Genomic DNA, 27,190 nt, shown 5'->3' with positions numbered 1-27,190 from the left:
AACATTCCAGTGGGGAAGCCGTGAGGTCCGGGGTCAGCCAATATGCCCGTGCACGTGTGATCTGATCTTATCTTTTGATCTGATCTTTTCCATTCCAACTGGGGATGCAGTTGTTTTTCCCTTCCAAAACATAAGAGACCTCTCAATTGATTCCAAATCCTAAACCCTTATCTCCCCCAATCGCGCCATTAGCGCGTTTGTTGACACCCGCAGCTCTCCATCGCGGGTCTCCACAACGCGTCGCGCAACCCCGAACATCAGATAAAACCGCGTTTGAATAGAAACCCAGATGAGCCAGGCCGAGAACTACAAGAGTCTCGTCTGAACCCGCGAACCGAAATCGCAATGGACAGCGAGATCCCCCTCCCACCGCCGCGGCGAATCCGGCACCGCTCGCCCGCGACCGCGAACCCCTCAGCGACAGGCATAGCGGTCTCCTCGTTCCAGCGCGCGCAGCGACTGTCGCGCCTTGATGATCGCTCTAGTCAGCCATCCAGTGATCCTGCACTCTTCTCCAGTGACGATATCCCGGCTTCCGGGCTGGAGAACTACCATGCGACGGTGTCAGGCGCGGGACGCAAACGACGGTATCGGGGGACCTGGTGGGGAGAGCAGGTGTTAGATCCGAAGAGGAAGAGGGCGGACTTTAAGGATAAGAGGAATGTTGATAGTGGTGTGTGGATGGGGAGTGATGAGTCTGGTGCTGAGTCGCTTTTGCCGTCGGAGGATGGCTCGGCGTGGGGGGAAGACTTGCGCAAGTCTGTGCTTGATCCTAGAAAACCTGGAAGCTCTACACCTTTCGTTATTGAGACAGAGAACATGCCTGCACAGACTCGTGTTGCGTTTAGAAGCCCTGAAGAGTCCGATGCTCATCGGTTTGCGCGTGAGGTTGTCGGTGATTGTCTCGATAAGGGACTTGAGAGCATTGATCTGGGGTATGTGCTAATTGCCCTTTTATCTGATGTTCTAGTCTCATCTGGTGTTCCCCCTTTTACCCGAGCCAATGATTCTAATAGCTCTTTTCTACACAGCTACTTCCATCTGGGAACTATACCATCCGGTCTCCTGCGATCTCTACAGCACCTAACGAAGCTTCCATCAGTCAAGGAAGCCCCAGTCTCAGAGAACGTCTTCACATCTCTGCAGCCATTCCTCAGCATATATCTCCCCAACAACTCCCTATCAACCCTGCATAATGATCTCTTCGAGCTCAGCAACCTCAAAGTCCTCAGCCTGCGAAACAACAAGCTGACCGAAATCCCATCTACAATCCGCAGACTGACAGCACTGGAAGTCTTAAATCTTTCCGTCAACCAATTGACCTGCCTTCCCTGGGAGATCCTCAAACTCATGCAGCAAGGCGAACTGAAACACCTGACCGTCCGCCCGAACCCATTCCTCGCAATCGAAGAAGCGCAGATCGCAGAATGGCACTACAAACCGAACAATAAAAAGGAAACAGACAACGACGAGGACTCATCTCCCCCGCTCCAATTCCAAGAACAGGAATCTTCTCTCGACGAGGGCTGGTCCCCTCTCCATGTCGCAACAGGCCCGATCACCTACATGGATATGGAGGGCAATCCCATGGGAGCCAGCCCATCCCACAACAGACCCACTCTCACACCCTCAGAACTGGCATCTCCTGTAAACGACGCCCCGTCTCTGCGCGAAGTCGCGCTCCGCGCTGTGATCAAGCTCCCCTACCTGGAGCAAACCACCGACGAAGAGCTAGCCGAGTACCCGGCGCTGATTGTGCCATTGCTGCAACAAGCGAGGGAAGTGCGCGCTGCTGGTGGACAGCCTTGCTCTGTATGCCAGCGAGAGTTTGTGATTCCTCGCGCTGAATGGATGGAATGGTGGGACTTTACCCCGTGTGAGAATGGGATGAAGATGCCTCGCTGTCCGGGTGAGAAGCTTCGGCCTTTGCCGTTCCGGCGAGTAGGTTGTAGCTTGTCGTGTGTGCCGGGGTCGTGTTGAACATGGCATTGATTTTCACTAGTTTGGTTGATGGGTTGCCTTTTTTTTTTCGGGTTTCACTTTGTATGTATCTGGTTTGTATGTTTATATGGATTGTGGTGCTGGGACCTTGTATTTTAGTTATTTTGTAGAAATTATGACAGTTTATATTTACTACCTTGTCCTCCGAGGTTGTGCTCCGTGAATGTGTTGAGATGATTTGGATATCAAGTCAAACCGACGATCTTTGTCAACTGTGCACCGAACGGCAGCTTATGTCCTTTTTCTACCTCAATAAGCCCCTCAATTCTTTGTGAAATGCAACCATATCCCCGGGGGCCATTGATAAGCATCAAGGCTGAGACGCACAGACCACATTAACTCCGCCCCCGCAGCCCTAAGTCCGAGGAATCCAGTAAGAAAGTGATTATAAAAGAGCCGTGGTATTCTGATATTATACCACTCTAGTCATAAATTTCTTGCAAATCAAAATATCACGACACAGTCTCCAATATTTACCACCATCATCCATCATCCATCATCCAACACCCATCACAAACCACCATGACTACACAAGCACCAGCCATGACCACACAAACACCAACCTTCACCAAACCAAAACGCCCCCTAACCTGGCTAATAACAGGCTGTTCCTCAGGCCTGGGCCTCTCACTGGCCCGCACGGCCCAATCAAACGGCCACACGATAATCGCAACATCACGACAACCCTCTCGCACCCCAGAGCTAGTGTCCGAGATAACCCAAAACGGGGGCGAATGGCACGCACTAGACGTTGACAGCCCAACCGCAGCTTCTGAGCTGGTATCGAAGCTCGAGTCTGCAGGACACACGATCGACGTGCTGGTCAACAATGCCGGATACGCGATCCTCGGGGCAGTGGAGCAGTTCTCGGACGAGGAGCTGCGGGCCCAGATGGAGACTGTGTATTTTGGGCCGAGTCGGCTGATCAGCGCGGTTGTGCCTGGGATGAGGGAGAGGCGGTTTGGAGTTGTTGTTAACGTTAGTTCTGGGGCTGGGCTGGAGGGGAGGGAGAGTATGGGTGCTTATGCGGCGGCGAAGGCTGCTATGGATGGTATGTTCTCATTCTTTCTCTTCTTCTGGGTTAGGAATTTCTTGTTTATGTACTGATGTGTGTATTCTGAAGGTTTATGTAAAGTGCTCGGGAAAGAAGTTGCACCATTCAACGTCCGCCTCCTGACGGTGTGGTTGGGAGCGTTCAACACGCAGTTCGGGACTGGTTGTCGTTCTCCTGCTAAGCCTTTACCGGTGGACTATGACGACTCTGTGGCTGCACAGATGCTGGATGTTTTACTGACTGGTAGATTTGTTGCTGATGGTGATAAGGATAAGGCTGCCAAGGCGATGTATGAAGTTGTCGTTGGCGAGGGCGTTGGTGCTGGGCGTGAGAGTGAGGGGTTCTTGCCTTTGGGCCGGGATATGATTCCTCGTGTTGAATTGGTGCGTGATCGGCTAATTCATGCGCTTGATGTGTTTGGGGATATTGCTGGGAATGTCTATGTTGAGAAGGAATGAAGCCTTGGGTCTGGATGGTTGAATCAAGATGGTAGTCTTCACAGCTTCGATTACTATCAATTATAAGTGCACCTGGGCAGCTGCAGAGAATCATATATATACAGTATGATTGTTTGTGTCAACGGTCAGATGGTCATGGCATAGCAGTAGTGTTAATGACAGCCAAGTGTCAATGGATTCCATTGAGATATCCATCCTACCAAAAGAACATAAGAACATACAATATTTGAACGATTGACCCGCGGTATATCCCAGCAGCTTCAACAATGCTTGCTGGCACTTTGCAACCGCCTAGCACGCCGAAATGCCCTCACCCAACGCCAAGCAGATTCAAATCATAAGAAACTCCAAACGACCGCTAATACAGCATGCTTCAATACAAGGAGAGCAAATCCCACAGGACAGAGGGGGGAATGGTTAAAAAAAAAAGAAAAATCGAAAAGAGTGGACAGAATATAGATGTTAGCGATTACGGTCCGCGCGAGCCTGGTGCCATATGGTATCGCCACTCAAAGCAGAAAAGCTAAGGGTAGCCAGGTTTCGCCAGCTTGACTGTGGGGCAGAATTTGCATGGTCGCCAAGTAGACCTGCATTTTGTTCCGTATCTGAAGCATTGCCATTGACGCCTTCAATTAGTACTGGAGCGGAAGATGCGCTGCCTCGAGAGATCGGCTGGGCGCTGTGAACGTCATCACTGGACTGCTCACGATGACCCAGAGAATCATCGGATTGACAATGGGCCAACGAACGGACAACATCGCCTTTACAGATTGGACAAGTTCGTCGACGAGTAGTCAACCAGGGGGTACTGAGAAAAGAGGTTAGTAAAACATCCGAACAAAGACCAAATTATTTCATGTCACTTACATGCATTCCACATGGAATTCATGACCACATGGCAAGCTCATGACCCGGCTCTGACCATCGATATATTCCTCAAGACATACGACGCACTCCACCTGCCTTCCTGTGTACTTGCGTCGCCACAAGGTAGATCCGTTTTGCATGTTGCATGTTTCTTCCTTGGGAGCGACAGATGAGTGTAGCATGGTGCCTGAGAATGTTTGTGAACGTGATCTATTTGATCGGGATGCGCTTGGCCGGCTTTCATTGTCAAGGAGTGGGGAAGTCGGGGAGAGAGGGCCGGGACTGGGGGGACGCGTTGAGTTGGAAGACGAGGTAGAAGTGGTAGTAATTGTGTGGTATGTTCGGACAGGAAGTCGTTCGATAACCGACTTCGGGGCACGCCAGCGACGTCGGCGGATTCGAGATCGGATCAGCAAAAGGGCATAAACCACCGTCAGCGTGAGCAAAGGACTGACGACGAGGACCAATAGAGTATCGAAAAAGGGGCTGGTGGACATGCTGGTAGGTGTCATGGTAACCCAAAGACCTTCGTGCTCGGGAGATTCCGCGCTTAGGCGGCTCGATGCGAGAGGGCTATTTTTCATCTGCTGGTTTATTGCAATGCTTTTTTGAAGGGAGGGCGACGAAGAAGGCTGAGGGTCTTGCTGAGTATCATCTCCCCATCCAAAGTGACTCGAGAACCAGCCCTTCGTAGAAGATCCAGACTTCCCATGAGCTCCGATAGATTCCTTCTCAGATCCCTTGAGGCGCGTGTCATGAGAACCAGCACTTGATTTGTCGATGCTCTGGTATTCTCCACTTCCTGGTGTGATGCTACCACCCTGAAGACCATTGGGCGAGGAGGCGGCATCTTTATCCGCGCTGGCAGTCTTGGAGGTATCCTTGCCAGTCACAGAGGTGCTAGCTGTCAGGGGCGTGCTACTCTTAGGAGGCATCAAGTCGGGATCTCTCCAGTCCTGAACCCCTATGACAAAGTCATCATCCTCAAAACTTTCAGGGGACATGTCGGCCTTGTGGCTGTCGAATGCGTCGTCTACCTTGGCTCGACCACGATGATTGAGATCAGTTGATTTTCTCCAAGCGCTCGACGGGGCTTCTTTTTCATCCCGTGAGCCTAGGTTGATCCAGTCAATGTTGCCGCTGCTGGGCGGACGTCGGCTGTCTTCCAGATGCCGCGGACCTCCGTTCTTATCGCACAATCCGAAGAATGCACCAATTGATCGGAAAAAACCGCCTTTCGACTGAGATGAGGACACAGGTTTGGCTGTCGAATGGCTGCTAGCAGTTGGACTTGGAATAGTTGTCATTGCTGTAGTAGTTGCCACCCGTTCTTTGTCGGCGTCAGCCTGTCCTGCCAACTTCGCTGGCGATGATTTCAACACATCCCCCAAACTGGCACTTGCACCGCCATGTCCAGGAACCAATGACGATAGAAGGTGAGCAGTAGTGTGGGACGTGAACAATGCCGGGATCGTGACGTTCGACGTATCGCCTCGTGCGTACATAGTGACCAAGTTGCCACCTCGAGTATCGTCGCCAACAATCAAAGCAACCCCTCCTCGTCGTTGCGCCCACTTGGCCTTCTCCAAAAACCCACAACCACCCCGACTCAATAGCACTACTTTACCCTGGATTTCGGCAGTCTCTTGTAGCGATTGGATGTCGGCATGCGCGGGCGGCTTGTTTTGGACGTAATCTCCATACTTCTGACTCATCCTGGGGTTAGAAGCACCGGATTCAGGGAGTGGATGATGTAGATGATCGTCGGTGCCATCGTTCGTCAAGTGCGGGTTGGTTGGATCATCTCTGTCGTTCTGAGGTGTAGTATCGGCCTGCGATACCGACCGCGGGCGGTTTGATGATTGATCATTCACTGTACTATCTCCGGATATCCCGGAACTCTGCTCCACGCCCCTAGAGGCTTTGTCTTGCTTCTTATGATTGGTGCCCTCACCCCAGCCGGGAATATCGGAGCAGCCCAGTTCCCCTTCCACGCCACCAGTTAATCCTCCCTCACCAAAGCCACTTCCCACCCATAACTGACCACTGAGGCCTTTGGTTGGCAGCAGCGGGCCAAATGCCGCTGGCCGGGCGAGGAAGAAGGTCGAGTTGTCATCAGTGAGACTGATCATGGCCGACGGAGGGAAAAGGGACGATGGTATGTTGAAAGAAAATATGGCGCGCAGCCCAGTTGTCTGACCGGCGAGAGTATTAGGAGTCGCTACATCGGGCGATGTAAGCGCGGAAAAGAAGGTGAGGAGAATGGGAAAGAAGATAAGGCAGAAGAGGACGATGAGCAGGCGTGGCGGTCGCATGTCTCTGATAGATGGTTTTAACCACTTTAATGGAAGAGTGGGTTGATCGGAGATATCTAATCACAGCAGAAACGGGTGGATCGAGTTGAATTATTGACGATGCCAGCGGCTCCGCTGTACCACAGTACTTTGGGTGGACTGTTTATGACCAATCCAACAGTTGGCGGCAAGCTAGCAGGCGACCACTCATCGAGTGCAATGAGCAGCACTACGGCTGGTTGAAGATAGTCAATAAATGACAGCCAACGCGAGTACAGAGGAAGTCAAAGCGAACAACGAGACGTGATAAAGAGACGGAGAGGAGTTCAAGTGAAGTCAGTCAGGTGGAGAAGGGGAAGTGAACTCATGATGTGGATTATCTAACCCCGGGTCAGTGCCCAGGTGCCCAGGTGACGGCATGCCCGCCGTGTCATGTGTTTTAGGCCTGAGGCACTAATCTGGCCTTGGTGCCTGAAATCACATGAGCTTCTTAGTCAGTTAAGTAGTTATAACATACAAAGTTGGAATGGCAGCAATATTAGAGCTTGGTGCTATAGTGGTTTATTTAACCACCTGTATATCCATGGATCTTCCATTCCGTTATAGCACCAGATGCTTAAAAGTCGAAAGATACAATATACATACATGTATGTTGTATCAAAAAGACTCCAACAGGTAACTATTGTGAGAGAGGAATTGATAATTTAAAGACACTTCAACAAATTCTGTAATTCGTACAATATCATAAGATATTAGCAAGATAGCATGGTACGTCGTTTGCTTGGGCCTTTTTTGGATCTCGCAATAACAGACGTATATTGTCGATTTGATATAGACTACTTGGTCTCTTCCAAGGTTCTCGATCCAGGAGCTGCCACCGCCGATCATGCCATCACTGCTAGGCAACTACATAACCCACCGCCTTTTCTATTTTCGATTTTGGATCGCGTTGTCAATGTACGGAGTACGCATACCTATATCGTAAACTACGTTGTAGTGGTTTATCGAACCATCTAGTGCATTCTACGTTGTACAATATTTAATATTATATCAAGGTACACCCGTGAGATATTTTTGGACTTGACGATCGATCAAGCTTGTCCCCACTTACCATATATGGATTAGCGTAGGAAATTGTATCCCCTCCCCGGGACATATATGACGTATATGGCCTAACAGGGGACTAGCGTATATTTGAGGAATCATTCTTGAATCTCTTTGTCTGCCTTGTATATGTCTACTACGACTTCTATAAGAGTAAAAGAGTACAAACAACACCATAGACGCTTGTTATGAAGCCATAAGATAAATTATAAATTGATAGCTAAGCTTCCATTGCCCATGGCCTAGCAATGTCAAACTCGGAGAATTATTGGCACGAAATTCTAGAAACCCCACTTAAATATGAAATCCAAGTCTGGGTGTGGCCATGTGGATCTACAAGGTATCCTTGCAAGTTTTAGCTCAGTGGCGTGCTTTGGTCATTGTAGATCCGGGACATGACGATGGATGACATTGATAGCTCTCCTCATTTCCAGCCAAGAATATTTATCTGTAAGTATAAACCCGTTTGGGACGTCATGACAGCTGTAAACGAGAGAGTGAAAGAGCTCTGATCCATGTTTGTACTCGTAGAACCCCCGCGTTATGGCGTCACTCAGTCTCCGCAGGTAGGGATCTACTCGTGATCTGATTAAGACAAGCAAAGACAGTAAAGCATATAAAGTAGCTACTAGAAGCACTTTATCTTTCACTTTTTCCATAAACACACAATCATCTGACTCAAAGCAATCTATTCAAACTTCAAACTTCAAACTTCAACTCTTTTCCAAATCTTTTACCTTCCTATCACAGCATTTTACCACCCACCATGTCGGGTATTATTCACAAGGTCAAGGATGCCGTGACCGGTCATCATCATGATGAGTCCAAGACATCCAGCAGCAAGACTGATGGTTCGTTGTTCCTAGTAAAGAGACATTTTATTGTGATGCTAACAATACTATTCATATAGATACCCGTGATACTTACGGATCCTCACACAACACTACGGACAACGCTCCTAGCAAATACACTTCTACCGGCGCAGGCTCCAACACCTATGGCTCTGGATCTGGAGCCGGCTATGATACCACATCCACTACCGGTGCTGGAGGCTACGGCAGTGGCACTGGCACTGGCACTGGTGGCCTAAATTCTGGCTCCGGCTATGAGACAGGTACCTCGACTGGAGCTGGAGGCTACGGAACTGGTGCTAGCACTGGCCACGGTGCCCACAGCTCTGGAACTATCCATGACTCCCGCAAGGGTCCAATTGATGTCGGCCCAGGAGCATCCGGAAACCACGGCAGCAAATCTGATACCTACGGATCCAACACTGGTTCCACCACCAATGCTGGCCCCCATGACTCTAAGCTAGTCAACAAGCTTGACCCCCGTGTCGATAGCGATCTTGGTAAGTTAATCTTGCCCTTTACTGGCTACCTTGTAAAAGCTATTATACTAGAGTCATATATCTAACATGATATGCCAATTCAGACAACCGAGGAAAGCACGCTGGAACTACCGGCTCTAGCAACACCTACGGCAGCACCACTGGCCACTCTTCTGGACAGACCGGCTATGGCTCCAGCAACCCCCTGACTGGCGGCACCACCGGTCACTCTTCTGGACACGGCTCCAGCAACCCTTTGTCTAGCAGCGACAACTATGGTAGCACCACCGGCCACTCTTCTGGACAGACCGGCTATGGCTCTAGCAACCCCCTATCTGGTAGCACCACCGGCCACTCTTCTGGACAGACCGGCTATGGCTCTAGCAACCCCCTATCTGGTGGCACCACCGGTCACTCTTCTGGACTGACTGGACACGGCTCCAACAACCCTTTGTCTAGCAGCGACAACTATGGCAGCACCACCGGTCACTCTTCTGGACTGACTGGACACGGCGCCAGCAACCCTTTGTCTGGCAGCGACAACTATGGCAGCACCACCGGCCACTCTTCTGGACAGACCGGCTATGGCTCTAGCAACCCCCTATCTGGTGGCACCACCGGTCACTCTTCTGGACTGACTGGACAAGGCGCCAGCAACCCTTTGTCTGGCAGCGACAACTACGGCAGCACCACCGGCCACTCTTCTGGACAGACCGGCTATGGCTCCAGCAACCCTCTATCTGGTGGCACTACCGGTCACTCTTCTGGACTGACTGGACACGGCGCCAGCAACCCTTTGTCTGGCAGCGACAACTACAGCAGCACCACCGGCCACTCTTCTGGACAGACCGGCTATGGCTCTAGCAACCCCCTATCTGGTAGCACCACCGGTCACTCTGGACAGACTGGCTATGGCTCGAGCAAGCCCCTGTCCGGTAGCGACACCTATGGTAGCTCCACCGGTCACTCCACTGGACAGTCGAGCTATGGCGCCAATGACTCCTACGGAGCCGGTGGTGGCAGCAGCTACAACGACCAAACCTCGAAGACTGGGAAGACCACTGGTCCCCACAGCTCCGACCTATTGAACAAGCTTGACCCCAGAGTTGACGAGAAGGAAGCGCCTGGCAGCCAGCGCAACTACTAGGCGATTTAATGAGTGATGTTATGAACTTTTTCTAGGCTGTATTCCTAGCTTTTCTTTAGTATTTTATGAGAATGACCCAACAATATCAATATCCTTTTTCCTTTTACCTCGCTTCCTTCAAAAGAATATCAATCCAAGTTAGCTAGGATAAACATTTGAATAAATATTTCTTAAAAAATCTTCGGCTTATGCTTTGTATTTATATAGTTCTCTTTTCTTTGACACAGATAAAGAATTTCTCTTTCAACAATTCTTTCTTTGGCATCTCTTCTATCCAGGTGTTTCCTTCGATTGACATTGTTAGGCGTGATGTATGCACGTGACCGCCTTTGCCCTCACTGTGCCTCTTCCCAAACCGAACTGGTATGCAGTGTCAAGGTTATATATCAGATGATATAAATGGAAGGGTCCTTTTCAAGAGGATATGATATACACTGTTCCTCTACCGCTATTACCTTGGTTATCGTGCACTTGTGTTGTAGGCTAGTGACCAGAAGGGAAGATATATATTAAAAAGGATACCAGACAAGATATCCTAATATTGACATATATAACGGCTTTAATATTGTGAAGGACAGAGGCCACATAATCAGCCGACTAACCTAAGCACTGCCCTACTGCATCATATCCAAAAAGACCAAGCAGGATCACACCAAAATATTAATGCATTGTCTAGAGTTATCAACAAGCATAGAAAGAAGAACAAAACAATGTCCTACTATCAGTAAAAATAGGACAGCCTCTGGTGCTCTGTACCCACTTCACTAAAATGAGCAGAGCACGAGAATTCCAAACATTATACGTTCTTCCATCTGGCAAGACTAGCACATTACTACAAGATATTGCGCTTCATACCGAAGAAGATAGAGAAGACAAGAAGGGTAAAAAGAAGTTCATAGACCCGGAACTGGGTACACTGTCTCACATGAAGTAGAAGAATAGAGAAATCGTCAAGAATATCAAATGGTAGTGAAGCAACCCCAAGGGAACAAAAACCAACAACGCAGAGCCATCAATGTATGGTTGATCAAGTCAATCGCCAAGACGCCGTGTGTATCTGTTCGTCGGGTATGCGGATGCATATTACAGAAAGGGTAATATTAGGACAAGAGAAAGAAATGATGCCATGAAGCGCACCACACGAAGGTACATGAATTTCGGAGCCGAGTTGGAATTAGCAGGACACGAGGTTTACATGATGGTCATTCAATGCGGCGCAGGCAAGCACAGTCCGGTGGGGATGGAAGGCAGTGCTGGCAATGGGTGAGGATCGGTTGTGATGAAGGAAGCTCGAGTATGGCTCGAACGTAGATAGATAGGTTCCATCCACATTGAAGGTCTTGACTTCGTGGCGATTTGTACCCCTGCGTCATGTTAGCTTTGAACAAACAAAACATCAAAATATTGCGGCGGAAACGTACATGCTGAAGACAGGAGCGTGCTCGTGAACACTCAAGGTCCGCATGGTGTCTTTGGTAGCATAGATGGTGGAGACCGGGCTATCCATGCGAAGATCCCAAAGTCGGACCTCACCATTACGACCACCTGATATCAATTCTCGTAGACCACCACGCTGCATATGGACATTTGTAATCCATTGCTTGTGCTCACGCCAAACTTTGACCATGGATGTGGTTGGCTTCAACCGTTGATCAAAGACCCGGACAGCACCGTCACCGAAACCGGCAACGAATATGTTGCCCGCTACTTGGTCAGAGGTCAAGGATGTGATGCAGGAACCCGATCGTGCGGGAATGTCCTGTTATTGAACTTTTTGTGAGCAACGCGATATATTTGTGGGACAAGACATTGAAGACGTACGTTTGTGCACACCTCAGTGGCAGCATTCCAGACACGGATAACCTTGACATCACCTGCAACCAGAGCTTTGCCCTGACCTTGCTGCCAATCAAGCACAAGGCCTGCGTTGCGATTGCTTGGAATTAGTTCAGGGAGGGCTCTGAAGGCTGTGACCACTTCAATATTCTGATTAGTCTCGTAATGGCGGAAAAGCTTGATCACACCATCAGAAGATCCAGTCATAAGCAGTGCCTGGTCGTCCTCATTGATGTATCGAACTTCGTTGATCTTTGACCCAACCGGGTTGCCATTTGAGAATTGATTGAGGCGTTTGTGGCTCTGCCAGTCCCAAATTCTATACGAAATAAATGGTTAGAAGGACAGGAAGAACAGGGGACTTGTTGGTACCCACGAAATTGTATCCCTGTCATCTGCGACAGCAATGTGATCCTCGAACTGATGGAAGCACATCTTGTGGGGCTGGCTACCATTCGATAGCAAAGCAACCGAGTTATCCCATCGGCTTGCTCCAGCTTTTCCTTTGAGGGGTTGGGTTTCGGCGATGATCTTTTCGTTGCGGCCGCGTCTCCAGAGGCGCTGGTTGTAGTCGGAGCTACCGGGCTCATCCGGCTCGTTGGGCTTCATCTGGGGCTCTCGGAAATACTTAGAAATGGTGAGTAAATGTAGGTAATAATAGTTGTGGGACTCGATGGATTCAAAATCCGGCATTACCTCAGTGGACCAGTCTAGGAATCTACTCTTTAGGGGAATAACCGGCACGACATCAAAGCCTTTGGGTTCGAACCCTCGGGATGTGGGAATCGGAGCCTGGTGGTATGCTGTTGCGGGAGCAACATGATCATTTCCCTCCGGGGGTCGGGTCCACTCAGGAGGGGCTCGGCCGCGTGGAGTAATTGTCATACGGCTGGTTGAAGGCGAAGGGGGGTTCGAATTATCTGAGGATAAATCTCCTGTTGTTGAATTGCCAAAAGCAAGGTTCTTCAGGGAAGCAGCGACGCTGGCAGTTCGCCTAAAACCTAAAGAAAGATAGCCTTCTTGTTTTGAGGTTGCTGATCCAGACAAGGGAGGCGTTGAAGGTGGCGCAGTTTTCTTTGCTTCAGTTCGCTCGCGAGGTTGTAATTTGGTCAAGCCTGTGATTTCCAGAATCTCGTTCTGAAGCTTGTTAGTGAGCGGCGCCATTGGAGATTCCAACAAGGCTAGGTGGATATAATCAACGATAACGGCGGCATCCTGGGCGATGTCAGGATGAGGGTCAACCGAGAGCGCCAGCAGCTGCTTCCAGATAGTTCCGAAAGTCGTATTGCGAGACAGCTGGGGGACTTTCGCATGAGAAACTAGTGCGCCAGTCTGCCCCTCGGAACGGTTAGTCTGAGAGTTTTCGCTCTCCCAGCGGTGACACAGGGACCGCTTTTCTTCCTCAAGCTCCTCAAATGCTGCGACCAAGAATTTGTTTTGGTGGCGTCTGACGAATGTTGAGAAGAATACTAAAAGCTCCTTCCTAACAACTACACTTCCATCGGCAGACATGGGCAAGACTGCCAGTGCTAAAGTCTCCTCAATTTGTGCAACTTGGTCTGTCAGATCTGGAATTCCCAAGAACGTAGTCACAGCGTGAAGCATGGCAGCACGGACTTCGGGTACGGGGTCGAAATTCAACTCGCAGAGCCTAGCGGGAGCTGCACATCGAATGCCCATCCACTTTGCTTCGGGGAAATCGCACCAGAGCATACTGAGACACAGACAAGACCACTGCCGTAGCAGGGGATTTTCCACATCGCCGAGATGCCTGAGGCACGAATCAAACAACTCACCAGAGAGGCAGACGTTCTGTCCCTGGGGGTAGTTTTTGCAGAAGATCGAGACTATGAAAGCACACATGGCCCGGTGTTCGCTGGCGTTTCCCACAGGAATGGGAGAAGAAGGATTCAGAATTGAGATAAAGTAGTGGATGCCGTTGTCTTTGAGTAGATCGTTTTGTACAGTGTGGTCGACTGCCATGATTCTCGCCCAAATGAAAACCATAACGGGTTTCAATTCTTGAGCTGCTGATTGCAGCAACTTAACGACATAGGGGAATATGCCAATGCTGAGTGCAAGGTGGACAGCCCACGGACCGAGGTCCAGGAATTTGCTCAAAAGAATCAAGGCCCGCAAGCGGTGTGCCTGACTCAGGAGGACTTGGAGGACAATAGGAAGCTGATCTGGTGGATTCTTCTCCGTAGGACCTGACGAGAGATATACCTCAAAAGCAGTGAGTTGCTCAGCGAAGAACGTTGAGTGCTGGTATTCGTACTGCCGGCGCCCTTCTTCTTGATCAATAAGAGCAGGTAGCTGAGATAACACCATCTCGACTGCAAGGTCCCAGCTTTTCCATAGAGGGTGATGATGTGTGTCTGGCAATTCGGGCGAAGAGATCGGATGGCATTTGTATGTGCGCATGATGCGTTCGCTGAGCAAAAAGTTGCGGAAAAGAGCGGCGACCATTAGATCCTGTCGGAAGAGTTTCTTGAACAAAGCCCGAGGTAAGGTGTTCCACGCAATCGTATCGGTGATTGCAGTGAAGATCCAATTCAGTTCTCCAAGAGGGCTTCGACGATCTTGAAGTCGACCTGGAACTCGGAAGTCGTCAATGGAAATGTTTGTGCGCAAAGGGTTCTGCAAGATGAAAAAGCGCAATGCGATTTCAATCGGTGTTGTCAAGCAACAAGTGAATAGGTCTGCAGGTAGGTCGGGATTGGTCGGAAGAGACTCTGTCTTCTGGCACGCAGCTAGGAGGATGCAGTCACCATAATTCTGAATGACGGCATTCGGGTCTCGTTTCTTAGTCTCAATATTCTCTTTCTCATGCTTCTCCACAAAAGTATGGAAATTTTGGACAATGTTGCCCGCATGTGAAACATCAAAGACAAAAAGACTAGGCCCAGCTAGCCAAGACTGCAGATCATACAGTGGGACAGGGATATACTGGGTATAATTCTTGTTGAAGACCCAGATTTCACCCGACTGAGTTGGCAATGGCACTCCGTGTCCATTGTAATGTAGAAGCACCCGCTCGTCCTTGGCATTTCGGCGAAGTGAGATGCAGAATTTCTTGGTCTCGTCAACTGATGGATCCAGATACTGCTTGTATCTTGTCCGAAGGCTCAAAGTCTCATATTGCTCCTGTAGCTTCTTGCCGATCTGCTCCATGATCTTGTTTTGACCACCGCCTGTGGTAGAAGTCGGATCTACCCAGCATTCAAGCTTCGATGTTGGGTTGGTCTTGACAACATCGGGAGGGTCGACTCCGATGTTCAGACAGATGGCTAAAGCCGCAGACACAGTTTTCAGGCGATCTTTCATGCGCCAGTCCTGACTTGGCCAACTCCCAACCGGATCCCTGGGAATACCGTTGGTCTCATGGCGTTTCTCGGTGAAGTACATATAGAAATTCTATCAGCGGGTATTGTGTTAGCTTCCGGAAACTCACGATCAGAGTGGCCATGCTCACCGAATGCAAGATCTTGAGATATTCGCTGGAAGTATATTCCTCCTGCCATCCATGTCGCATAGCGAAATCTTCATCGTCATCACCCGCCACTTTATCGAAGGTTATCCGACTTGGTCCATAATCGCTTTTAGCTCTCTTCAGCATAGCCGGTCGGCTACTCTCCGATCTCCGAGGTGATGGGCGGCGGGGTGGGGTCTCTCCGATGGCACTGTTCTCTCCCGATGAGCTGGTTGGGCGCCCGTGTGGCGTCAGTGAGGGCTGCTTGTGTTCAACTGCTGTGAGTGAACGATGATGGCCACTCAACGGCGCTGGAGATCTTTCGCGGGTGGGAATCGTAGTCTCTAAGTCGGGACCAAACGCGACGCGGACCGATTTATTCGGATTGCGACGCGAGGCCGTCGACCCGTTGGTCGTTTGTTGTAAGTTTTGTTCCATATCGGTAGTGGGATCCCTCATGTTGTATGATAGTTCATTGTGTTACACGAGTATGGGGGAAGAGGAAGGGCTGGAACGTATGTAAAGGCAAGCTGCGAGTATCCCCGCTCGGTCACTGGTCACAGCCAGTGAGTTTCCTCCTTCGGTTCGCTCGCGAGGGTATGGATGTTGTCGACTGAAGCCGGGGAATAGACCGATGATGAAATGGCCCGGGTGACCTTGGAGTTGGTCGGATTTGTAGTGACCCAGACTAGTCTCAAATTGCGACTGCCCTGGAGATATTCCAGGAGCGCTGAGAGAGCTCGGCGCACAGTCTATGGATTCTGGTCCAAAGAGAGCTAATCTGCCTGGTCTAGAGCGGATGTGGTTCGGAAAGGCGAGATGGATGCGGAAACACAGATATTCCGGGAATTACTCAGAATGATGTCTTGGCATCCAGGAAGTATAGACTCAAAACGTGTAGACTTCAAACACATCGTTTTACAACATCTCCGAGGCAATCATGGCTTGGACATATCCAATAGCTCTTTGTTTTAAGGCAAGTTAGCTTTAAATGCCTCTCTACAGAGTCTATGTATTATGTATCTATATCACAGAATCTAGTGATATGGAGCTGTTCAATGTGGGCACAGGAATTGGTTACATCATGGGCGATACACAGTGACTCCGCAAAAGTATTAACACCCCTATTATTTGTACCAACCGTGGACCTTTTAATACGGGTATACCGCCCGTTGGTCCTAGACTTTGTAATGGTGAAAAATCAAATTGCCAGCAGAATATTAATTAGGGGTGTTAGCACTTTTGCGGAGTGACTGTTAAATGAAGTCCATCTCCAGGGCTGCCCAGGTGGGATGAAACCTCTGTTAGTCAGCCATGTATCTAGGTCTAAGTAGGGTATTTTGTAATCTTTTCTCTAATCGAAGAGAGACATTGTATGGTTGGAAATGTCTAAGACAGCAATCGTAGGGGACATAAAAGGTTTCACCCAAGGAAGGATGGACATCCAAAATCTGACACGTCGATTCTTATACAACATGGCAAACCAAAAAACACTCAGACATATGGCATGTAGCCAATGATGATAGATTATCGCAAAAGTACATCAGTGTCAGAGGTTCATCCCTACTCCGTACAATAACCCAAGACCGGGAAACGAGAGATCGCCCAGATTATTTTGATAGGTGGGAACCCCCTTTTCTCTTGGGTCTATCAGCTTCAAACCTTGGAAGCCCTACCTTTTTTTAGTAAGGTATTTCAGAATCAACATTCATCAACTCACATGCCTTACAATGTTGTACAGCCTTAATCTTTGAGCAATCGGTATTTCTTGCACATTGTGGGGTATGGATCGTCGTGTGGAATTGGGGAATGTGGTGTTAGGATGAATTGTTATTGGACCTGCAGTTTGTTCACACATTTGGCCGAGTCCTCGGCCCCCCGGCATATCCATGGATATATAGCAATTGGAGTGTGATAGTGTGATATTTAGGGTTAATAAGCCTGTGGATGGAATTCCAACTAACCCTTGTTTATATTGTACTTAAATATTCTGAAGACTTTGCGACATTGTTGTGAAACCTTCTTTTTTAAAATCCTTCTTCTTTTGAAATACTCCGTACTGATATATAACATACGAAGGCTAAAGACGTGTGGATATACCATACGGAGTAGTGGAATGTGAACTCCCCTCGGTTCCTGGAGGCTGGGGGTGGGGAAAAGAGACTGGGAAAGGGAATGAAGAGGGAAATAGTTTAATGTACGCAGTACGGAGGATATGAGTAGAAGACAAGCATTGAATTAAATAAACATGAATTATCATTAAATATTCGAATAATAGCATGCCCCTGAGTATGCACGTTCAATGAGACTAAGACTAGTTCGACTTAGAGGCATCTCCGGGAAATTGAAACGGCCATCTCTTCCATCTTCGCTTTTCCTCTTTCACATTTCCTGCCTTCGACCTCCCCCTTTCTTGCCTTGGCTTTAGCCGCTTTGATTTGTTTTTTTCCCGAGTCCCCAGTGCGAATGCTTCTGTTTAGAAGCCTCCCCCTGCCCACAATAATTTTTTTGGGGGGACGCTGAGCGGCTTGTGCATGGAACGTTTTATGGTTCCTAGTGGTTCCTGGTTCCCACTTCACCTGAAATAGACAAACCCCCCCCCCCCTATCTCTTCGGATTTTCCACTTCATCTCTCGGGACGACGCCATTCTTTCGATTTTCGGGTGTCGGATCGAGTCCGCACTTCGGCGCAGCTTGACTTTGCGCCAAGTCCCCTGATACGACCGACTACGAGCACATAAATAACGATGGCCTTTCTGTTTAAATCGAAGAAGAATCAGCAGAGTCAGCAGTCGGCTGCACTCCCCCCGGCAACTAGAAATGTCCACACCTCCGAGGGTGCTCCATCCACTGGATCGCCTACCATGGCGAATGGGGGGGTGAAAGGGGATGCCACGACTTCCCAGACGCCAACCCCAAGCGGTAGCTTCAGCAACTCTCTACACTCAGCCACAAGCCCCACGAGTCCAGACGCAGTACGGCCGCGGCAGAGAGCGGAATCGGAATCCCAGGTGGGTATCTGTTTCGTGACCCATTCGTCGTTCTTTCACGAGGACAGAGCTCTAATTTCTATCACAGATGCAAAGACCTCAGCAACTACCCAACGGTATCCCCCTCCAAGCCCCAGTTCATCCCTTTACCCATGGTCGCAACGCCGTTTGAACTTTTCTTCCCCCCAAACGAACCCGTTTCCTCGCTATGGAGCAGCAATCAATTCGGTGGCATCCAAGGAAGGAGACATATATATGATGGGAGGCCTGATTGATGGATCAACCGTCAAGGGTGATTTATGGATGATTGAAAGCAGTGGTGGTGGCTTGAACTGCCTGCAGGTTGCAACAGTATCCGAAGGCCCTGGCCCGCGAGTCGGCCATGCCAGTTTGCTCGTCGGCAATGCGTTCATTGTATTTGGCGGTGATACCAAAATCGACGAGAATGACTCTCTGGACGACACTCTGTATCTTTTAAACACATGTAAGCGTGGCATCGATCTATTCATGTTTACCATGACTCTGACTCTTTCTTTTTTCTAGCTTCCCGCCAATGGTCCCGCGCTATCCCTCCCGGCTCTCGACCTTCCGGGCGTTACGGTCACACTTTGAACATCCTAGGCTCCAAACTCTACGTTTTCGGAGGGCAGGTGGAGGGCTTCTTCTTCAATGACTTGATTGCATTCGACTTGAACCAGCTTCAAAACCCAGCAAATAAATGGGAGGTTTTGATCCCCAACAGTCACGAAGGTGGACCCCCACCAGGCCAAATTCCTCCAGCGAGAACAAACCACACCATTGTCAGTTTCAACGAAAAACTATTCCTGTTTGGAGGTACGAATGGAGTGCAGTGGTTCAATGATGTCTGGTCTTATGACTACATTGCCAACAGCTGGACCGAAATTGATTGCGTTGGTTTTATCCCGGCTCCTAGGGAGGGCCATGCCTCTGCTTTGGTCAACGATGTGATGTATGTGTTCGGAGGTCGCACGGATGAAGGGGTGGACCTGGGAGACCTGTCAGCCTTCCGCATCTCAACTCGACGTTGGTACTCCTTCCAAAACATGGGCCCTGCCCCGTCCCCACGATCTGGTCACAGCATGACCGCTTTTGGTAAGCAGATTATTGTTATGGCGGGTGAACCGAGCTCGGCTCCTAGGGACCCCGCGGAGCTTAGCATGTCCTACATCCTCGATACTAGCAAGATCCGGTACCCCAATGATTCGCAAGCTGGGGGACGCGTTCCCGAGCCAGCGACCAGAAAGACAAGTGTTGATAAACCAGGTATCTCGTCTGGGCGCTCGTCTCGGGAGGCACAAAACGCAGGCCCAGAGCAGCAAATGCGACGGGGACCGGCGCCATCGCGTGAGAGCATGATACAGGGTACCGCTGCTAATAGGCCTGTGGAGTTCGGCTCTAATCCAAATTTGGGACCTGGATCTAGACTGCCACGGGCATCAATTGCCCAAGCCCCTGCCGGTCCACCGCCTCCTGGACAAGCACCCTCTCCTGGCCCTCGTGGCAATGGCCCTCCAGCCGGTGCGAACCCTCGTAGCAAGACGCCGACCAAGAATGATCGCGGGCACACGCCAACTGCCGACATTCGTGTTACAAACGACGAGCATGGCGAAGAATCACCAATCATGAAGGAAGGCCCACAAGATTCCCAGGGACCTCCATCAGCTGGTCGCCGAACTCCAACACAGCATCAAAAGCCATCAGCCAAGGCCATGGAAGCAGGCGAGGCAGCTCCGTTGATCACGCCAGGCCGACAACGGTCGATCCGTTCTCATCGACAGCGTGGGTCGGTTGACAGCGGGGAGGAATCAATCCTCGGTCGGCAGGCTAGCATCGAGGGTTCAATGGAATCTCGAAGCTTCCGCAACTCGAAGACACTTGGTGATGAGCCACGGTCTCCTCGACTGACGCCCCACCAAGAGGCGTTGATAAAAGAGTTGGAGGTTACCAAAGCCCGAAATGCCTGGTATGCCTCGGAACTCGCACTAGCAAGAAAATGCGGCTATGTCCCCAATGCAACCAGTAGCCCCGCGCTAGACGACCGGGCCAATGAGGCCTTGAGCGATGAGGATCGCCCGCTGGTTGAGGCATTCTTAGCTATGAGAGCAGACCTCAGCAAGATGCAAGCCACTGTGGATCGACAGGCGGCAATCGCATCTAAACGGGTTGCTGAAGTGGAACATCAACGCGACATGGCTATCAATGAAGCTGCTTATTCCCGGGCCAAGCTTGCTGCCCATAGTGGTAGTCAGCGGGGAACCCCTCAGCCTGATGCTTCTCGAGATGGAGATGACGAGCGACCTACTGACATGGGACGTCGCCTTGCCCTTGCTTTGGCCTCCCTGTCTGAGTTGAAAGCTAAATTAGATGTGCAGGCCACCGAGCTTTCGCAGGAGCGTCAAGCCAAGGAACTTGCGGAAGAGACAAATGAGGCAACCAGGAAACACCTGGCAGAGCTTGAGATGCAAAGCAATACTCTGGAAGCCGAAAATTTGCGCGCTGAGCTTCACCAAGCAGAGGCCCTGGCCAGAGAAGAGGCCTTCTTGCGTGCAGAAGCCGAGGCCTCGCTTCAACAACTCATCCTAGACAAAGAAGAGTTGTTAGCACAGATTGAGGATTCCTCGACTCGCCTGAAGGACTTTGATTCTAGCTTTGGTGGTCTCCGAGAAGCTGTTTCTGCCTCCACCGCGAAGACAGCCCTCGTCGAGAAGCAATTCCAAGAGGAGCGAGAGCGTCGCGAGGGTCTGGAGAGAAAGCTTCTGCAGCTCCGATCGGACCACGAAGAACGCACTACTGAAGTGGAAAACCTTACTCGTCGGCTTCGAGATGCAGAGGAGTTGGCAGAAATCCACGCCAAGGAAGCCGAGACTCACAAGATTGCCTTCGTGTCTGGGCTGGAACGCGCATCTTCTACAGATTTGGATAATTCATTCCGGTCTCGTGCTGACCAGCGAGTCGCTGCTTTGGAGGCCCAGATCGAGCGGTCCACCACTCTAGCTAAGGCAAACCAGGCAGCTGCGAACGCAGCCTCGGACAAGCTCCGGCGTGCAGAGGAACGGATTGCTGGTCTTGAGGCATACCAGGAGCAGGCCAGCCGTGAAGGCTTGCAATTGCGCAGACAGCTTCAGACTGCCATGAAAGAAAGCCAATTGGCCGCCACAAATAATCGGGACTTGAAGACACAACTTGAGACTCACCAGCGAGAGGCTGGAGCTTTGGCAGTTCAGCACGCCGCTTTGAAGGATCTTCTTGGTGAGCGTGGAATCAACAGCGACACCCGGCGGTCCCCACGGCTTGACTCCCCCGGATCACGATTCGGCACTCCGGAGCAAAGCCGACTACGTGAGCTTGAGCAACAACTCTCGGCTAGCATCAAGGCCCATGACGACCTGAAGAACGGCTTCGAAAGTCGTGAGCAGGAAGCCGACCGAGCTTTCCGAGAGAAACTTGAGCAGCTTGAGAATGATTACCAGTCAGCAGTTCATTACGTGAAAGGCACCGAGAAGATGTTGAAGCGTATGAAAGATGAACTGAGTCGGTATAAGACTCAGAATGCTAAAATGCAATCTGAATTGGATGTGGCTCAGAAGAGCCTTGAGAATTCAGACAGCCAGACATCTGGATCTTCCGCTGAGTGGGATGCTGAGCGGTCCCGTCTCGAGCTGTCGATGTCCGATCTTCAAGATCGAACTTCATCCTCTATTTCCAGCCTTGAAGGCCAGATCACGCAGCTCAAGCAAGATCTCGATCAGGCTACGGCTGAGAAACAGTTGTCGCAAAGTGAACACGAGCGTCTTAAGCAAGATATACTCGCTGCCGCTGAGAAAAGTCGTACCGAGCTGGACCAGCTCAAGCAAGAAAATTCCCACCTTGAAACTCGTGCTTCGGATGCCGAGCGTAAGGTCAACATGCTTCTAGAACAGGTTCAAACATCAGTTGGTCACTATCGCCGTCAATCTCACCATGGTCAAGGTACCAATGGAATCTCCCGCACACACAGCAACGCCTCTAGCAACACAATCAGCGGAGGCAATGGGCGGGCACGAGCTGATAGCAATGTCTCGGAGGACTCTGCTTTCCCTGACAACCGTGGTTCTATGGCTCTGGACTCACTTGCCAACGAGTTGGACGCCTTGCGTACTCACTGGGAAAGCACCAACCGCAATTACCGTCTGAGCAGCCAGCTGGATCTGGAGCGGACTCCCACCAAGGATAATAGTGAGGGCCCCGCACTGATGAGTGATAGCTTGGCAGAATGGAGGAGGAGACTGGACAATGATGACCGGGCTGGGTTTGATGTGCAAACCAAGCCATTGAACACTGAAGCTGCACACCCCGAACACTCTAACGTGATCTAAAGGTCTTGCCCTCCATTGTTGTTCTATGACCATGTGCCCTAAGATATGTCAATTTGTACCGTCTGAGCGTTCTGCACGTGTATTTGCAACACTTGTTCCTTTTCCCGTTGTGTTTTCCACTCTCTTTTCTATGTATGATGTGTGCTTTTATTCTCTTGTGTTCCTCTACGCCGATGCACGGTGTTATTTTCTGATTCCGTTTCGCCATTGCGCTCATTTTTTCCCCCCTTTCCCGTTTTGGTTTTGTTTTTAACCCCCCGGCTGCCCTTTTTATACCCCGGTTTTCTGATGTTCATTGGACTCTGGCTGTACCACTAGCATATTCCACGCGGATTCCTTGTTCATCCATAGTCAAAAAATCGTTCTAGTTGCCCTGTGGAGGCTCTTATCTTTCATCAAGATCATTATGACACGGGTATCCTGAAATTTTGTAAATTCCAGACACCCGGGTGAGAATGATGACCTGTCATCAGCCCGATTTGATATGTACAGGCTTACTACGCGGCGATGTCATTTAGTTACCATATGATGTAGAACTACATACTCTGTAGTATAGAATTTGAATATATCATAGTAGCCGATTGCAAGCGTGATACTCCACGTTTGCCCCTAATAGACCGAGACGACTTCCCCTTTGGAAGAAAATCGCGCATACTATAGTATCTGGTATTGTTGATTCAGCATGATGTATGAGCAAGAACATTTCAGATATCATGTCTCACGAGGGGCAATGTGATTGTCTATGATTCAAATGAGAATGGTATACGTCTTAGATTGGGTATCACTTCAATATTGAGAGAAATCCATGAATGGTTATAGGCTTGATGCCTGTTGTCCGCTCAGCTCTCATTGATCACCATACCGGTCAGCTGAGGGATTGCATCACCACCAAGATTGCGAAGTGATTTTATAGGGAGTTTAATAAGAAAATATAATCAATTTATATTTTATATCAACTGAATTTATAGCAATTTATAGCAATTTATACTACCATAGTAAATGCATGTAAAAGACTATAGATGCCCAATACCAATGTTACCATACCACGCCCAATGACAAGGGAAAAGAACCTCGGGCGTGACTGCCGTCCCCTGCATATTAAACAGGAAAAAATACCCTTCTCACCGACTCACCTCTTGCCCCCTCTCCTTCTTCTTCTCCTTCTCAGTGCTTTCAGCATCATATCTTCCCTTTAATCAAGGCTTTTGCCCTTGATATTTATTTTCTCGCTCTCCCGGATCTTCCCGGCTCATCTCCTTTTCAACGTTTGAACGTTTCTTGATTTCAGTACGGTCGGCAACACGTCTTTGATCCGTTATCTCCAGGTATGCCTAGATCGATTCGTTCTGCTTTTTTTTACCTTTGACTTTCAGTTTTCCGTCACATTTCCTTTCCTTCTTCGTTGCATCATTTGACAAAGTGTGTTGTGTTTCTGGTTCTGCTTCCTGTGTTCAGTTGATCTGGCCCAGCCTCCCAAGGGCTTCCCAAGTTGCCTGAGGATTAGTGGTCAACCCCCCTCATTGATTTCCTGTTTCTTTCCCTCATCTCTCTTCCTCTCTAGCTCTTCCACACCCCTTTATACTCCATCGATCTCAGCTTTGCATATTTCTACTTCAACAGGATTCGAACACAATCTAATATTCGGAATCTTCTAGCCTCAAATCCTTTCTCACGGCTAAGCGCTGTGCCCCCATCGGTTCAAGATGACGACCATGGTCAGTGTTAGCCACCCCCGATTTCTTTATTTCTTTCTTCTTCTCTTGGAGTCATACCTCAAGTGGCTTGAATATTAAGCTCGGATTATATGACTTTCTGATTGTCAACAAGACGCCCGAACCACGCGTTTTACTGACATTGCCTCCAGGATTTGCGAGTCGGTAACAAGTACCGCATTGGCCGTAAGATCGGCAGTGGCAGTTTCGGTGACATCTATCTCGGTATGGATATACCAAATCCGGCTTTACCCCTGCACAACAACTCATAACTTATAGGAACGAACATCATCTCCGGTGAGGAGATTGCCATCAAGCTCGAGAGTGTCAAGGCCAAGCACCCCCAGCTGGAATATGAAGCCCGTGTCTACAAGTCGCTCGCCGGTGGTGTTGGTATTCCCTTCGTTCGTTGGTTCGGTACCGAATGTGATTACAATGCCATGGTCATCGATCTGCTGGGACCCAGTCTGGAGGACCTTTTCAACTTCTGCAACCGCAAGTTCTCCCTGAAGACCGTCCTACTTCTCGCCGATCAGCTCATTTCCCGCATCGAATACATCCATGCCAAGTCTTTCATCCACCGTGATATTAAGCCCGACAACTTCCTAATGGGCATTGGCAAGCGTGGAAACCAGGTCAATGTAATTGATTTCGGTCTTGCAAAGAAATACCGTGACCCCAAGACCCACTTCCACATTCCGTACCGTGAGAACAAGAACCTCACTGGAACTGCCCGTTACGCCAGTATCAACACCCATCTCGGTGTCGAGCAGTCCCGACGTGATGACATGGAATCATTGGGTTATGTCATGCTCTACTTCTGCCGTGGCTCTCTCCCCTGGCAGGGTCTGAAGGCTGCTACCAAGAAGCAGAAATACGACCGCATCATGGAGAAGAAGATGACCACCCCCACCGAGGTCCTGTGCCGTGGTTTCCCCAACGAATTCGCCATTTACCTGAACTACACCCGTTCACTGCGCTTCGACGACAAGCCTGATTACTCCTACCTGCGCAAGATTTTCCGCGATCTCTTCGTCCGCGAATCCTTCCAGTACGATTATGTTTTCGACTGGACCGTCTACAAGTACCAGAAGAATGCCGCCATGATTGTGGACGCTTCCAAGAAGGATAAGGACGCTGAAGATCAGCAGCGCCGCCAGGCTCTGCCTGCTGCTGGCCAGATGGGAGCCAGTGCCGCCGCCAAGCCCGGTGCCATCTCCAGCCAGCGTCGTAAGGTCGTCGAACGCGGCACCCTCGACACTCCGGACACCAACCGTGCCGTGGGAGGTAGTGACAGGATGTGAGTACATGAAACCTGGTTCCGAGTAGGGAACCCCTTCTTTCTTATCTCCTACGTTGAGTGATTTGCTTTTCGTGACGCTGGCGTGGAGGACCCTTATGTTCTGAATCTGACTAATCGCATAGTCTTCGGCGTTAGGCTACGTTCTGCCTCGAAAGGTGCTGCTTTGGGTTATGGACCTTCTGGTGGCCGTTCGAAGCGGGACGAAGGAGCGGAGGCCCAGTGGTACTAATCGTGTTTACAAGACGTTGAGGCTATGTTTCGCATGTGCCCTCCTGTCTGTTCACATTCTTGTCTACTAAGAAACCGGGGACCCGTTCATGTCGCCTTAGAGCGGACCATGTCGCACTCAGCCTTCTCGGATATTTCTTTGTTTTTTTCTTCTTGGATCTCTATTCATTCTGCACTCCCCGACAGCCCCTATCCCGTTTTCGATCAGATTTCGATCTCAGCCGTTTCGATTCGCCTCTGTTTATCGCCCGCTCGCTTTCAGCCCCATGAAACCTTTTCCGATTGGGTGGACAATCTTGCGCTGAGCCTGCGAAAACTTTGGCGACTATTTTCTGTCTTTTCGGATTTTTGTACCCGTTCTGCGGGACAACCGATTACACGTCTCGAAACGCTTCTGATATTGTGGCTTATTCTTACGTCTTCGCCCTTTGGTTTCTCTTTACAACCTGGCATCTTCGGTCAGAATGACCAGAGGGCAAGACTAAGGGAGATGCAAACGACGGCGTCAGCCCGCAATTTTTTTTTCGTCGGATTGTTTAATCGCTGGTACTGGAGATCCTTGAATGCATCCTCGGATGCACTTCCCATCATTGCTTGCCCCTTTTCTTTACTCATGATGTTTATTCTCTGCCCTTGATCTTCCCCTGTTTTTTTTTTCTTGCGTTTGCCTGGCGATTATTAATTTGTGAACTATCGACGCTCAACGGGGACGAGGTGTGGCCTTCAATCTGGCCAAGAGGGGTTTAGGACGGGGACAGCTTTCGGGAGTATTGCTTTGTAGGCTTTCTGGATTTCTGCTCAAGCTACATTGCAGAAATTACTGTTACAGAAGGTCTACTGCAATCCCGCTTTGCAGGAAGCTGGTGTGGTTGGCGACGGACATTGGTTAGGGTCGCTTCCGGGGTGGTATGCGTCGATTTGTGTGAAGTTATTTCTCTTAGCTCTCTCTCTACACTGCACTTTGAATTTGCTCACTCTCATCTCAACTGGAATCGTGCCATGCAACTGGCAACCAGAC

At 49.8% G+C, this 27,190-nt stretch overlaps 7 protein-coding genes across 7 annotated transcripts; 5 read left to right on the top strand and 2 right to left on the bottom strand.

Moving 5' to 3' along the window:
* Positions 1-345: 345 nt before the first annotated feature.
* On the top strand, positions 346-1,980 carry N7471_005021 (leucine-rich repeat domain-containing protein; the record flags this gene model as incomplete). The annotated part of the gene is made up of 2 exons (XM_057277740.1): positions 346-935; positions 1,032-1,980. The coding sequence occupies 2 exons, from the start codon at positions 346-348 to the stop codon at positions 1,978-1,980; spliced, it is 1,539 nt and encodes a 512-aa protein (XP_057137350.1).
* Positions 1,981-2,523: 543 nt separating this feature from the next.
* On the top strand, positions 2,524-3,513 carry N7471_005020 (uncharacterized protein; the record flags this gene model as incomplete). Its single annotated transcript, XM_057277739.1, has 2 exons — positions 2,524-3,052; positions 3,125-3,513. The coding sequence occupies 2 exons, from the start codon at positions 2,524-2,526 to the stop codon at positions 3,511-3,513; spliced, it is 918 nt and encodes a 305-aa protein (XP_057137349.1).
* A 462-nt stretch (positions 3,514-3,975) lies between these two features.
* N7471_005019 (PA and RING finger domain protein) lies at positions 3,976-6,695 on the bottom strand (the record flags this gene model as incomplete). Its single annotated transcript, XM_057277738.1, has 2 exons — positions 3,976-4,321; positions 4,381-6,695. 2 exons carry the CDS (start codon positions 6,693-6,695, stop codon positions 3,976-3,978), a joined length of 2,661 nt encoding a protein of 886 aa, XP_057137348.1.
* Positions 6,696-8,408: 1,713 nt separating this feature from the next.
* N7471_005018 (uncharacterized protein) lies at positions 8,409-10,255 on the top strand (the record flags this gene model as incomplete). The annotated part of the gene is made up of 3 exons (XM_057277737.1): positions 8,409-8,629; positions 8,689-9,129; positions 9,213-10,255. Exons 1-3 carry the CDS (start codon positions 8,545-8,547, stop codon positions 10,253-10,255), a joined length of 1,569 nt encoding a protein of 522 aa, XP_057137347.1. The 5' UTR covers positions 8,409-8,544.
* A 1,174-nt stretch (positions 10,256-11,429) lies between these two features.
* On the bottom strand, positions 11,430-16,022 carry N7471_005017 (ubiquitin-binding TORC1 subunit KOG1; the record flags this gene model as incomplete). Its single annotated transcript, XM_057277736.1, has 6 exons — positions 11,430-11,619; positions 11,677-12,014; positions 12,077-12,410; positions 12,468-12,718; positions 12,788-15,508; positions 15,567-16,022. The coding sequence occupies 6 exons, from the start codon at positions 16,020-16,022 to the stop codon at positions 11,430-11,432; spliced, it is 4,290 nt and encodes a 1,429-aa protein (XP_057137346.1).
* Positions 16,023-18,310: 2,288 nt separating this feature from the next.
* Positions 18,311-22,929, top strand: N7471_005016 (putative cell polarity protein (Tea1); the record flags this gene model as incomplete). The annotated part of the gene is made up of 3 exons (XM_057277735.1): positions 18,311-18,578; positions 18,642-19,037; positions 19,097-22,929. The coding sequence occupies 3 exons, from the start codon at positions 18,311-18,313 to the stop codon at positions 22,927-22,929; spliced, it is 4,497 nt and encodes a 1,498-aa protein (XP_057137345.1).
* Positions 22,930-24,632: 1,703 nt separating this feature from the next.
* Positions 24,633-26,173, top strand: N7471_005015 (casein kinase 1 family protein; the record flags this gene model as incomplete). Its single annotated transcript, XM_057277734.1, has 4 exons — positions 24,633-24,644; positions 24,794-24,866; positions 24,921-25,941; positions 26,080-26,173. The coding sequence occupies 4 exons, from the start codon at positions 24,633-24,635 to the stop codon at positions 26,171-26,173; spliced, it is 1,200 nt and encodes a 399-aa protein (XP_057137344.1).
* Positions 26,174-27,190: the final 1,017 nt, after the last annotated feature.

The sequence above is a fragment of the Penicillium samsonianum genome, assembly GCF_028829775.1.
Source record: "Penicillium samsonianum strain IBT 33392 chromosome Unknown utg000003l_segment0_segment0, whole genome shotgun sequence".
In the NCBI taxonomy this organism is placed as follows: Eukaryota; Fungi; Ascomycota; class Eurotiomycetes; order Eurotiales; family Aspergillaceae; genus Penicillium; species Penicillium samsonianum.
Note: the sequence above shows the minus strand (reverse complement) of the source record. Positions and strands in the feature narration are given on the sequence as shown.